This window comes from Manihot esculenta, chromosome 9 (genome assembly GCF_001659605.2).
Source record: "Manihot esculenta cultivar AM560-2 chromosome 9, M.esculenta_v8, whole genome shotgun sequence".
NCBI lineage: Eukaryota > Viridiplantae > Streptophyta > Magnoliopsida > Malpighiales > Euphorbiaceae > Manihot > Manihot esculenta.
Genome location: NC_035169.2, coordinates 9,368,384 through 9,382,851, shown reverse-complemented (window position 1 = coordinate 9,382,851; position 14,468 = coordinate 9,368,384). Strand labels below are relative to the sequence as shown.

The 14,468-nt window shown below is 30.4% G+C and overlaps 1 protein-coding gene across 1 annotated transcript; it reads right to left on the bottom strand.

Annotated features, from left to right (window-relative positions):
• Nucleotides 1–2,658: 2,658 nt before the first annotated feature.
• LOC110622363 (ABC transporter G family member 39) lies at nt 2,659–10,675 on the bottom strand. Its single transcript, XM_043959629.1, has 20 exons — nt 10,062–10,675; nt 9,791–9,911; nt 9,428–9,516; nt 9,167–9,251; nt 8,799–9,089; nt 8,605–8,695; nt 7,433–8,330; nt 7,043–7,203; nt 6,786–6,889; nt 6,504–6,669; nt 6,348–6,407; nt 5,894–6,030; nt 5,108–5,440; nt 4,725–5,015; nt 4,540–4,623; nt 4,190–4,323; nt 3,870–4,097; nt 3,548–3,719; nt 3,197–3,451; nt 2,659–3,117 (listed from the first exon to the last, which is right to left on the bottom strand). Exons 1-20 carry the CDS (start codon nt 10,367–10,369, stop codon nt 2,848–2,850), a joined length of 4,278 nt encoding a protein of 1,425 aa, XP_043815564.1. The 5' UTR covers nt 10,370–10,675; the 3' UTR covers nt 2,659–2,847.
• Nucleotides 10,676–14,468: the final 3,793 nt, after the last annotated feature.

The following is a 14,468-nucleotide window of genomic DNA, read 5'->3' as shown; positions in this document are numbered from 1 at the left end:
AACTAATTTTACAATAATTCTCCATGTCTTTCAAAAGATTTTTTATTGCTTAATTTAGAAATTTAGTGCATATATTTTAAATCTGTTGTCTTTTAAACTATGAATCAGACGTAAATTAATAACACTTAACATATAGAGCAATCGGTAAAACTTTTGTTTCTATAAACCAAAAATTCTTTTTTATATGCTAATATTTCATCAATCTCATAACACTCCACAAATCTTGTTGTCAATAATGTTTTGCGTTAATAGGTCATGCACGTAGTAGTTTATAAGTATTCTAGAGATTATGTCACAATCTCATAGAAACGGCCCCACTCCACAGTTATATAGATAATATTATCAAGTGTATACTGTAATTTATAAATCATCCATAAGGAATATAAATATCATCAAGAGATTTTATCTCATCCTCTAACCAAACCTTTAGGGAAAAAACTAATAGATAAAATATCGAGGGAAATGAAATGTATTGTTGGAAAAATAGGATGAAATAATAAAATCTGAATTGTGTTTAACTAGTAGCAAAAAATTTTTCTCAAAAATAAAATATAGATTATTTTGATACCTTTACTCCTGTAGTTAGAATTTCTTCTACTAGAGTATTAATTGTTTTATTTTCTATACGTAAATTTGTTATTCATCAAATGATGTTAAAACAGCTTTTTTAAATGGAGACTTGAAATAAGAAATTTATATGGTACAACTTGATGGTTGTATTATTTCTGGTCAATAAAATAAAGTTTGCAAACTTCTTAAATTCTTATATAGTTTAAAATAAGTTCCCAAATAGTGGCATGAAAAATTTGATCAAATTTTATTGAATGATGGTTTTACCTCTGTTGACATTGATAAGTGTGTATATATAAAACGTATAAATAATGAATCTGTGATTATTTGTTTATATGTGGATGATATGCTTATTTTTTGTACGAGTTATGATATAGTTTGTAAATCAAAAGGTTTCCTTGCCTCTAAATTTGATATGAAAGATATGGAAGAGACAAATATGATTTTGGGAGTTATAATCATAAAGAATAATGATAGTTTAATGCTATCACAAAAACATTATATTGAGAAGTTTCTAAGAAAGTTACATTTCAATGTCAAACCAGTGAGTATTCCTTATGATCCTAACTGTTAATTAAAGAAAAATAGAGGTGACTCTATTGCTCAATCTGAATATTCATAGATCATTGGGAGTCTGTTGCATGAATTTTTCACGACCTGATATAGCTTATACTGTAGGTAGATTGAGTAGGTATACATATAATCCCGATGACGATCATTGGACTGCATTAGTTAGATTAATGAAATATTTAAGAAGTACCATAAACTATGGTATCATATATAGTGGATTTCTCGCAAATGATAATTAGATTTCAAATTCAAATGAGATAAAATCTACTAGTGGTTATGTATTCACTCTAAGAGATTGTGCAATTATATGGAAATCAACCAAATAAAATATCATTGCTAAATCTACTATGGAGTTAGAGTTTATTGCTCTGTAATTAGCTAGAACTGAATTTAGTGGCTAAAAAACTTTTTAGCAAATATTCTTTTAGGAATAAAACAAATATCATATGTATCAATGTATTGTGATTGTCAAGCGGTAATAGCCATTATAAAGAATAACATTTTTAATAGTAAAAATAGATATATTCATCTAAGATATAATATTATTAAGCAGTTGCTGAAATATAAAACTATTTTCATTGATTATGTGAAGTTAGAACCGATTCTCTCACTAAACCTTTAAAAAGAAAACTAATAGAAGTGGATAAGAAACTTTTTAGCAAATATTCTTTTAGGAATAAAACAAATATCATATGTATCAATGCATTGTCATTGTCAAGCGGTAATAGTCATTATAAAGAATAAAAATTTTAATAGTAAAATAGATATATTCATTTAAAATATAATGTTATTAAACCGTTGCTAAAATATAAAACTATTTTCATTGATTATGTGAAGTTAGAACCGATCCTATCATTAAACCTTTAGAAAGAAAATTAATAGATAAAATATTAAGAGGAATAGGATTTGAGCCAATTTGAAATTAACGGTAGAAATCCAACTTTTATAATCGGAGATTTTAGAAAAAAATTTTTAAATCTAAATTAATTTTACAACAATTGATGGCAGCCCTTTTATATTTCATAAAATTAATAACATAAAATTTTAATTAGTGCGAGAATTAATTTTAAATTAAAGTTAAATATTATTAAAATTCTAAAAATTTTACAAAAAATATTTATCAAAAATACTTCATTAATCTTTGAAAACTCCAATTTTTACATTTCCCCTTATCCCTTTTAAATTAATAACCACTTTCTTTTTTAAGTTAATTTAGTTTAATATTGAGTACTAATATTTAATGCATTTATTGATATTAAGAAATTTATTATATTATTTTATTAATTTTTAAAAAAGAGTTTATTTTCAATTATATTTTTCTAATGGTAAAAACTGTATAAATTTCTGATTTTAAACATTATTAAAAATATTAATAATGATTTTTGAAAAAATGTTTTCAATGTGATTGTTATTCATAAAGATGAACATTTTAGAAATGATAAGGATGATAAAAGAAATAAATCAATTTGATTTTATTATTAATTTGTTTAAAATAAAAAAAAATTCTATTGACTTATATTATCTTTAAATTTATTCCAAACAAAAAAAAAATCATTTACTAATTGAATTTCATTTATTTTCTTGCATTTCATGCAAGAAATGAATTGCTAAAGGTGGAAGAAGCAGAGAAAAGGAAGGGTTAAATTTCTTGAGTTGTAAATTTGAAGACCCTGAGATTAGTCCACTTAGCGCAGCAGCTGATTTGTGTCATCTCCTTTGGAAGTTAAGGAACTTGATGCCATATGCAAATACAAAGAAGAAGAGGATGACCCACCCAATATGAACCACAGCAACAACTGGGAGGAACTCATAATCAAAGCCCAAGCTTTCTTTTATGAATTCCTTCAATGGCACATTACCAGCTCCAGGTATTTCCACAAGAGCATTATTGTCTCCCACTTGAGATGCCACAAGCCCATATACTGTCCATGCCACAGGTGATGCCCAGTAGTACCATCTCCACCATATCGGTATTTGCTGTCAGAAGTTTTCAAAGCTTATGAATCCTGGGGAATGAGAAGAAATAAACATTGGGAGGATGAAAGAATAGACTTACAATCCTGGGAATCAGAAAACCGGAGAACAAGTTCCAGAGAGACATGAAGAAGGACATGACAATGGCAGATATTTGATGGCCTGGAGTCAATGCAATAGCCATCATCCCATACAAAGTAAAGTATGTGAAGCTTGTTATTATGAAGTAGAGGAACCACAAGAACTTTCCAGCCTTCCACTCGAAGCCAATCATAGTATAAAGGATAAGAATGTAGATAATTGATTGGATTGTAACATATATTGCCTCTATTGCCACCTGCAAGTATATATAGGAGTTTTCATATTTGATTCACAATTGTGCTTCACTGATAGTTTTACATTCCAGAGGAAGTAGATGAGAGGTTTATATCACCTGAGCGAATGCATAAGGCAATGCAGAATACATTCCGGCTGCCCTTTCACGGTAGAAAACTGTTCTTTCAATTGAAACAACGGGTTGCACTGCATTACTGTTGGTTGCACCAAGGAAAAATATTGCACTATACATGGCTCCCACAAGATTATACAGATCCTGCTGTTTAGTACTGTCAACGGAAAATTTTTCACTTAATCCACGACAAATGTTGAAGAGATATGGAACTATAATTGGGCAAATTTTAAAATTATTTTTGTTTTCCCTTTAACAAGATACAGAGCCCCTTCCACAGTATACTTGTAGAGAATTAAAGGCTTACAACTTTTGTCCTTGGTTCCAAAAGATGAGACCAAACAGAATCCCGATGATTATTGTCAGCAAGAAACGGACTGCATTATATTGAGGGTTTCTCCAGTAAGACCAATGTTGTTTCCAAAAACATGCCTCGCACTGAACAAGGAAAGATTTTGAGTATTTCGTTGGGAAGTAGAGATCCTTTGAACCCGGTGCTGGAGTGCTAAGTTCTCTGATAAGATCCTGATTCCTCCTGAAAGTGTTTCAAGAACAGAAGAAATAAATTTATAACTAGACATTTTAAGCAATTTACTCTTAATGTATAAGGTATTACATCAGGCTTACTGATAGAGAGCGGAGTTGATATAAATTTCTGCAAAATCTACATTCAGTTGTGTTTCCATTGAAGAAGTACTAATATCAAGCATCCAAGTTGCTGGGTTATATCCATCCTTGATCTTTGGAACTCCAGGGACAGCCTGTATCAAGTTATGTAAATAAGTCTACATAGTTCATATCTTTGATGCAGAGAAACTAGCTAGTCTATATGATTGTTGGTTACAAAAGCCATGAATTGATCAAGAATCTGCAAATAAGGAGGTAATGAAAACTTGTATGGACATTAGTCATTACAACAATCTCCACTCTTTGATGCCAAATGAAATTAAAGTTGACGACACAAGAGATACAAGCACCTCAAAATATTCTATGAGTTTGTTAGAGTGGTGACCAAGGGGTCCAGCATAAATTATTTGTCCACCTCTTTTCATCAAAATTAGCTGCAAGCAGAAAAAATAAACGATGAATGCCTTAAAAGTTGACACAAATGAATAAACCTCAACAAACAAGAAGAAAAAAGTTGAAGAAAATTATTGCATACGTCATCAAAAGCCTCAAAAATGTCTATGCTTGGCTGGTGAATTGTACACACAACAGTTCTCCCTGTATCCACAGTGTTTCTCACGGTGCGCATAACAATGGCAGCAGCTCTAGCATCAAGGCCAGAAGTTGGCTCATCCATGAAGATGATGGAGGGATTGGCAACCAACTCCACAGCAATTGTTAACCTCTTCCTTTGTTCTGTTGATAAACCATTTACTCCTGGAAGTCCAACAAGGGCATCTCTTATCGGATTTAGCTCAACTAACTCCATAACTTCTTCAACAAACATCTAGAAAAAATACATTGGACTCAGTAAACAACCATCCAATGATAGAACTAATTAATTTAGATAGAATTAAATGTGTAGGAGATTTTACATGCCTTTCTTGTTTTTGTATCTACATCTTTAGAAAGGCGAAGCCAGGCAGAATATAAGAGAGATTCATAAACAGTAACATTTGGTGAATGAATGTCATTTTGTTCGCAGTAACCGCTGACACGAGCAAATGTTGCTTGGTTCTTTGGGTAACCAGCAATGTTAATACTTCCTTCAACATATCCGCTTGTCTTTCTTCCAGCTAAGACATCCATCAACGTAGTCTTTCCAGCACCACTCACACCCACCAGTGCTGTTAGTATCCCTGGTCTGAAGTAACCACTTACATCTCGTAGCAGTTGAAGTCGCTTCTCTTGAACTCCTTCATTCTTCATTTCCTGTTATGTGAAAGAAACTTTCATCTACATGTTTTCTCAGAAAGAATCTACAACTTTATGGCACCTGACGTTAAAGAATGTAAACAAAACTTAGTTTTTTTTTTTTTTTTTTTTTCTAACTTTAAAGCATTTTGAACTATTTAACTCATCCAAATAAAATGAACACTTCACATGAACCAACAACAACAGGAAAAAAATCATACACGATAGCAGCACATGTGTTAAAGAGTCCAAATCAAAAATCTTATATTCAATGTTTATGCATAATAAAAATAAAACATCATCCTATGTGAGATTGCATTTCAGGTAATGCACACAACTACTCAACATTGATAGTAAGCTGATATATATGTTTCCTAATGGAACAAGGAAAATTATTCTGAGACCAAAACAAAAGAAAAAAATCTACTCGCAAAAATAAGAGAGCGACACAAATGAAAAGGAGTGACTTACAGCAGGCATATCCACATAGTAGTTCACATGGTTGAATGTAAGTAGAAGGGGTTGGAAAGGCAAAACCATTCCTCTTCTGGATGAAATAATCACAGAATCAATGCCTTCTGAAGAATTTCTAACTTCTTTATCAATACCTGTAATTGCTCATCAACACTTTAGGCATGGATCACTTATACACCAACATATCATCCTTTATCTTTCTTTTTAATTCTTTTTTTTTTTTAAATCCATACATGTAGTAGGATGTTTGGTTTCTCCATTTTGCCTAATTTTGTAAATGCAAAGATCATAGACTTGCAAAATTATAACTTAAGCTCAAGTGCACATATTTTAGCATTCACGATATGTGCCAGACTCCAGTGATATATTCAATAATTATGTTATATGGAGAAGATGAAAAGCGGTGCTGAAGGATATACAAATTAGAAGAGGTTTGCATAAAGACTTAAACCTTCTGTTTGATGTTTTCCAGTTCGTTCAGCAACTTTGAAAGTTCTTGAATTGCCTAAAGCTGACATTAAATTGAATTTTCGAACATGAGATTTCTCAACCTTATTCATTTTCATTTAAAAAAAAACTTCAGTAGGTATGAGATGAGATAACTTACGATTTAAGTAACTCAAAGCAGCAATAAATAAAATGTTGAATAGAAAAGAAAAGCCAAATAGAGCTCCAATACAAATCCAAAACCAATGCTCATCAGTAAAAAAGCCTCTAGACTTCAAAAGGACTTTGCCAACTGTAGGTGCATCAATCCTGGGATCTGGATTGGGCTGGCATTAGGCAAAAATTAGCAAGATATAACTAGAGTTTAAGTTGCATATGAATGTGTCCTCCTCAATATAATAAGAATCTACATTGAAGACAATTAAAGTATGAGAGATCTTACTGCACTCCATCTCTCATCTAGGAATTCATTCATGACAATGGCATTCTGTCCATACATCATAGGAGAAGCATAGTAGCCCCATATCATCCATGGTGCAATGTCATCTGTAATCATAATGAAAAGAGTCCTACAATATAATTTATTTAAAGAGAATAATGCATGATTTTTGTTAAATTAGGAAATAATAGTAATGTCGAGTTTTTAAGCTAATTCCTTGATTGAGTTCAAGATCAATTGATGAGTAATCGACGACTTACTTTTGGCAACAACAAATCCTCCAAGCACAAAAACCATAAGCAAGGTGAAGGTGCCAAGTGTGCTTGCCACAACTTGTGTTCTGCCAACCGCAGCAATGAAACGAAAGAGGGAAAGAGCCATCTGATGTACGCCCAAAAAAGCCAGGAACTGTTTGAAGAATCTGAAGAAATAAGGAAAAATGTTGTTGATAAAAAGTTATAGAAATATTAAAAGATGCTGAAGTTATGTTATCTTGAAATCCAGAGCAGAAAAACGTAAATTGGAAGTACAAACATAAATGAGTTGTCTGCTGTAACAAGGAATGAGAAAGGACAAAGTTGACAACCTTTTCAGTGGACAAACAATTCACAAAAGCAACTAGAAAGTTTGAAACCTGCGAGTAATTTTACCTTCTAGCACTAGGAGCAAAACCAATTGTATAGTATGTTAGTAAAATCCATATTGCTGATTCCAGGAATGATAATGGGACTTTAAGGACCCATATAGGCAAGGCAAAGGCCCATGCAGGATAGATCAAGAAGTCCCTCTGTTTAAAGAAGACAGGAAGCCTGAAAACTGTCATTGCCAGTTCTGCCATCCCATTAAACATTACATTGACTAGGCTGAAAAATAGTGCTCCAAAGAATTTCTGTCCGTCTGCAACAGTGCCCACTTTCATTTGTGTCCTCAGAAACACAGTGAAAGCAAATACTGACATAATTGTTATCTGGGTTGTTTTGAATATATACACGAAGGAGTTTCGCTTCATCAGCAACCATTCTCTTGAGAAGCATGCTTTGAACAGTTCCCAATTTGAAATGCCATACTTGTCCGTTACCAGTGCAGCAGGATGAACTCTTGATTTAACATAAGGAACGCTAAGATTAGTTTCAAGTTGTTGGCCAGTGTGGAAAGAGCCGAAGCCCTCCACAAATTCGTGAACTGAGATAAATCTGTAAGGCTGATCCTTGTACCAATATTGTTCTTGGTCCTTCATGGAAGTTACTTCTTGCAGAAAGTCAGCAACTCCTTTCCTTTCAGGGCATTTGAAACCCATGTACTCAAAGAATTCAAGTACATTCTCACGTGGACCTTGATAAACAATCTGACCTTCTGAAAGTAGGATAATATCATCAAAAAGTTCAAAGGTCTCCGGTGCAGGCTGCAGGAGAGAGATTATCATGGTTACATCCATAATATGAACCATTTGCCTCATGAACCTACATATCTGAAAAGTGGTCGAACTGTCCAATCCTGTTGATATTTCATCCATTAAAAGGACTTTTGCTGGACCAACCAGCATTTCTCCTGTAAGTTCACATAGCAACTCTTAGAATGGTTCTGAAGCTGACAAATTATATAACATACACCTATTAAAAAGATGGCACTAGAATTTTGAATGAAGAGCGGATACTAGGCTGGTGGCTGGGATCTAGCAAGTCATTTTTCCAGAAAGAAAAGGCTATATGGAGTGATAATTACCGCTATATGAAAACAACCGTTATTAGTTTGGATTCACATCCAGAGGACTAAAGGAGAATTTATTTCCTATGCTTAATTACCCTTTTCTGATAAAACATACCAGTGGTCACACGCTTCTTTTGTCCTCCAGAAATACCTCTGCGCATCTCATCCCCAACCATAATATCCGCACAAATATCCAGTCCAAGCATCTGTCAAGGATTCAAGGGGACTAGTCTTTGAAGTTCCACGTAGAAGGCTAAAGAAAAAGAGACGGAAGTAACAAGTTGAAATGCAGAAAAAAAAAAAAAAAACCTTGAGAATATAATCCGTAACCAAACTAGTTTTTTGGCCTGATATTGATATGGCTTTCATGAATGCATCAATCTCAGGATCTGGCTTAATTCCTGCGCCCTTCTCTCTTCTCGAAACTTCTGACAACATTTCGTATCTTGTGCCCACACCCAAGCAGCGTCCAGAGAAATCAAACGTTTCTCTTACTGTCATCTCTCCATTGTGAAGATCATATTGACTAATATAAGCACAAGTTCTCTGAGGAACAAACTCATGCAATTCGCGACCGCAATAGGTGATTTTCCCAGTTTTCTGTTCACACAATTATCCCGAATTCAAATAAGTTTACAGTACAAATATAAGCAGTTATGGAAACAGAGGTTATATACCCTTAGATCTTGATCTAGTTTCCCAGCAAGTGCCAACAACAGTGTAGTCTTCCCTGCACCTGGAGGACCAAGTAGCAGGGTCATCCTGAAAATTACCACATTGAGCACTAATTAATGAAGATGTTGCCATGAGAATAAAAAATACAGTATCCATTTCATACAAATAAACCAAAAAAACAAACGACATTTGCCATCAATTAAAACACAAACATGCTTGAAACTAATATTTTTCAGTCTTGATACAATGTGAATTAAAGATACCTCGAGGGTTTGACGATTCCACTGATATCTTGAAGAATCTGGATTTTTCTCTTCTTTGAAGGAGCAAGCCGAATCAACCCAAGAATGCTCTATTGTACATGAGAAACCAAAATAGATAAACAGAATCAATTATCACTTAAACTCATTAAGTTCAAATGATATTATAGTTTACCTCAAATCAACATGTTAACTACAGGAGATATCCAATTCAAAAAAAAAAAAAAAAACTACAGGAGTTATCAAATATCATCCGATAGTCATAAACAACTTACTGAAAACAATAAAATCCACCATTCTGTGGAAAAAGAAAAATAAAATATATATATATTTTTTAAGCATTCATATTCAGATACTATACTTTACCTCTATTGTATTTAGAGTAGCATTAAGCAGTGTAGGAAGGGCTCTGCTCCCTACATGCACATCTCCTTCCACTGACAAATGCTCAAACCTTACTTCAATCGTTGGGATCTCAATCCCTACCCTAAAACAAACATTAAGCCAAATAAAAATACTCAAAATATACAAAAACGAAGTTCAAACAATTTTCTCGACTGATTTCGAACCTTTTTTCCTGTTTGGAAAAATAGAAAAGGGAAACAGACCAATATGAAAGAAAATATTAAAAGCTTACCAATCAATCCTTCCCCTAAGTCTCTCTAGAAACTTCTCATTATCATCCTCAGCATATTTGAATATTCTCTCCATCAACTGTTTCTTATCCTGCATTCTAAGATTCCTTACATCCACCTCACTTTGAATAACTTCTCCAGTATCAAGTACCTGTCTCAGCACTCCCTTCCTCATCCGGTCATACGTCGGCAGCCTCTCAATGGCAGCCCATTGGAGCTCGTTCTCGTCCTCTTCCCGCCTCATACTCCTATTGAAGACGTCCGGCGATGACCTGGCCAAATCATCCCCAGTTATAGCGGCCGCCGCCATTACCAGTGGCACAATCTAATTCCTCCTCTCTTTTTTTTGGGAAAAACTCGATCTCCCTCTAACACTGTCAAGCCTTAGCCGCTTACTATCACACTTCACCTTTCTACTCCAAATGGAAGTCTTCTCAGCGACGGCCGCCGGCGCATGGCAAGGTTCTCCACGTTATTTGATATTAATGTATATACTCAACAGAGTGTGAGACAACGAGGAGCAGAGAAGAGATGAAGGGTAAATTTTTATGAAGGTGGAGAAGATGAAGCGCGAAGGTCTCTGTAAACGTTTTGAATATATAAACGAAGAAAAATGAAGGCTCCGTAACGACAAATTATGCTTTGGTGGCCCGATCTCTTGATAAGGAAATAAGTTGGTTACGCATGTTTCATGAGAGAGAAATTACTATTGCGTCCTTATGATTTTGTGAAATTACCTATTTATTTTTAAAATTAAATTATTAATTAATTTTCATCTTTTTTATACAGGTAGCTATTTAGTTTATTTATTTATTTAAATCATTATTGATTTGTGAAATGACTAAAATACTTTTGTTTTGATATTTTAATTTCACTTAATTACATTTTTCTTTATTTAATCATTTAATTAGATTTAAGAAGAATTTTTTTAAATCATGCAACTGGTTATTTGCATTTACAATATTCAATTGGGAACAAAGTACAAGTAGAGGAGAGATACAAGCTTAAATCTGTAAAATTCAATCTAGACCAATTAAATCAAATTCAAAAATTAATACTAAATTAAATCACAAACTTAAAACTATCCCACTGTAGAAACTCCAAAAGTAGAATCGCTGATGGAAAAGTGAGATGCTTAGGACCAATCCATCCACCATAGTCACTAGGGAAAGTGAAAGTGTCACCGACTCTAGCCAAATTACATACAACATAACCAATAAAAAAAATATTAAAAAATCAAAATAATAAAAATAATAATCGACCAGTCTTAATCTGGTGATACGAAAATCGGAATAAATCTAAAATTTTATTTCTCTAATTTTTATTTTTTAATTTTTTTTTAAACAAATAAGAGTAATATTTGAAAAACACAAACTATGGAAGCAGAAATGAGAATTCAACTTGAAAAAAATAAACTATTGATGAAATTGATACGTCACTAATTAACATTTCACCATATTATATCACTAAAATTTAGAATTAATTATTAAAAAAATTTATATTTTACTTTTATTATAATTTTATCTTATATTTTTATTTTTTATTAATTAAATTTTATTTTTTTAATATTTTATTAAATACACCCTATCATTACCTGTAAAGATAAAAACTTAAAAAATTATTAAGTTATTTTTTATTATTATTAAATATATTTAATAATTACAATTTATATTATTATTTATTTTTTTAAAATTTTTATTAATAATTTTATAATAATAAATTGTCTTCATCTTATTTTAATTAAAATTATTATCAACTGATTTTTTTTAAATATTTCTAATATGTTTACTATTTAACATTACTTTTAAACCGTAAAATAAATAATCTTATTAAATAAACATTAGTGATGAAATATTAAAAAATAATTTAAAATAATATTTAACATGATTTAATTTAAAAATAATAAATAATTTTTTAAAATATATTTTTTTTGAATTACACTTTTAACTTTCAACTATATGGATAATCCATCAATTCTTTTTAAAATTATACTAATATTTAGAATAAATTTCAAATATATATATATGAATTAAATATTTAATTATTTAGTCTGATTTATTTAAGTGATTATAAAAATACTCAATTCATTTAAAATTATAAATTCAGTCTTCATTTCCATCTCTTAAAAATATTATTAATAAAATAGATAATTATTAAAAAAATATATAATTTTAATTTTATTGTAATTTTATAATATTAACGTGATAATTTTATTAATTTTTAATGATATGAATAATAATAAAATATAATTAGAATAATTTTAAAATATTTTATTTTAATTAAAAAAATTATAAAATTTAATTACAATAAAATTAAAAATATATTAAATTTTTTAAAAAAAGTAAATTTACTTTGTATGGATGAGCACTAATGGGGGTATATTTTTCTTTTTAACAGAATGCATTAATTGGAGGTTTTTTTTTTTTTTAACGTAGAAATTATAGTTTTCTGGAAGAAGGGGGGATGAGGTGACAGTTGTTGAAGCTTCTAGATAGTTATTAGCTGTTTGTTAATATTGATAAATTTTTCCAAAAAAGGAAAAATATATAGTATTACCATAAGGGGAACGTCTTTTAATTTGTGTGAATTTTATTACTTAATTCATATGAGGATTTACATAAATATTAAATGCGTTAATACCATCATGCATGATGTATAAGAATGTTATTCATTTAAAATGTCAAATCTACCCCTTAAACAGTAACTAAATATACTAAATTTTATTTTTTAATTTAAATTTATTTCCTACACTTTATCATTTGATAATGCTTAACCTACTGCTCGCATTTTAAAATTATAATATATAATGATATTATTTTATTTTTTAATAATAATTAATTAATTAATTTAGATTGAGAAATTGAAATTTGATATTTTTTAATTTATAATATATAATTTGAAAGTAAATTTGAAATTTTTAGCAATATTATTTTATCTGCCACTTATTAAATGGATTCACATTATATGTTTAGTAATTTTATGGTAATCAAAACTGGATTCTTCTTTCTTTCTTTAGAATATCTACCGACACGAAAAATATAAATATATATATAAAAGAATAATTTATTGGACTTATAGGTTTTCTGTTTTAAAGCAAACCTATGAAATCTCAAATTCAAATCTATGATCCCTTATTATTATGTAAGTTTATAAATATATATAAAAAATATATTTATATTATAAATACTTCTAATTTAACTCAAATAAAAATATTAAAATTTTAAGTCTTGTTTGATATCTATTTTTTAAGAAAAAAAATTAAAATCTATTAAATTTATAAAAGAATTTATTTATTTAGAACCAATTTAACTATAATAAAATTTGATTGAATTCTTTTATATTAGATAAATTAATAATAAATTTAAATCGATATAATTTTTATTATTTTTAAATAAAATATAAATATACATTCTTATAAATAATAATAATTTTATTATATTTATTAAAAAATCATTATTAATAATTTTACGATATTTAAAATCTTTAAGTGTAGATAATTTTTTTTATCATATTCCACAATTTGAGAAAAAATTGACTTTTTCGCTGGAGTCAATTTTATATTTGAATCTGTGTGACAATCCAAATGAGATTCAACGGGAGGAGAAACGATCCACAGGTGCCAGGAACGATTGGCACTGTTGGAGAAAATACGTAGACTTAGAAAGGCTAGCAAGCGATGTTCACTAGAAAATTGGGCTAAGCGTGGAGCCCAGAAGGTCAGGCAAATTGGACAAGACAATGGAGGTGAACTAATGAGTGGCAGGCCCAACGGGTGTGGACCAGCCTAGTACAAGAGAAGTGTTGAAAGCCAGAGGGCGTGCAAAAGGAGGTTCAATGGAGCTGCAATGTTCGAGAAAGTTTAAGAGGCAATCGAAGATAGTTCAGGCGCAAATGAGGTTCAGCGAGTACGCTGGTAGACCGCACAGGACTAGGCTAGTAAATCGCGCATGCAAATGAAGTTTACATGGACGGGAGGATGCGCAAAGGTTCTGGAAGCCGTGAGGCGCGAGTATAGGAGCACGTATATTTTAAAATTAATAAAATAATATAATAAGATTTTGAATATTAATTATGAATGTAGTAAATATTAATAGTGAATATTAAAATAAAATAATTTTTATAAAGAGTAATTATTAATTAAAAAATTAAAAATAAATTTAAAATTAAAATAAACAGAAAAAACAAAAAATAAAAAAATTTAAGAGAATTGAATTATTATCCTATTGATTTTATTAAATCTAAAATTAAAAAAAAAAACATTTTTTTAAATTAAAAGATATATAATTTGATGTGCCTAAGATTTACTTTTAGAATTTTGATTGAAATCTAGAATAATGATAATAATGTTATAAAAGGAAAATACATCTAGACTTTAGATAATAATGCTGATTTTTTTTTTTGCAAATTCG

Bases quoted from the DNA above. Each gene is read 5' to 3' on its own strand.
- LOC110622363 (XM_043959629.1), bottom strand. From the start codon at position 10,369: ATGGCGGCGGCCGCTATAACTGGGGATGATTTGGCCAGGTCATCGCCG. The intron at 8,696-8,798 runs GTTTTTTTTTTT...AATCCTTGACAG, and splicing joins TTACGGATTATATTCTCAAG to ATGCTTGGACTGGATATTTG. The intron at 3,452-3,547 runs GTGATATAAACC...ATATACTTGCAG, and splicing joins TGCCTTATGCATTCGCTCAG to GTGGCAATAGAGGCAATATA.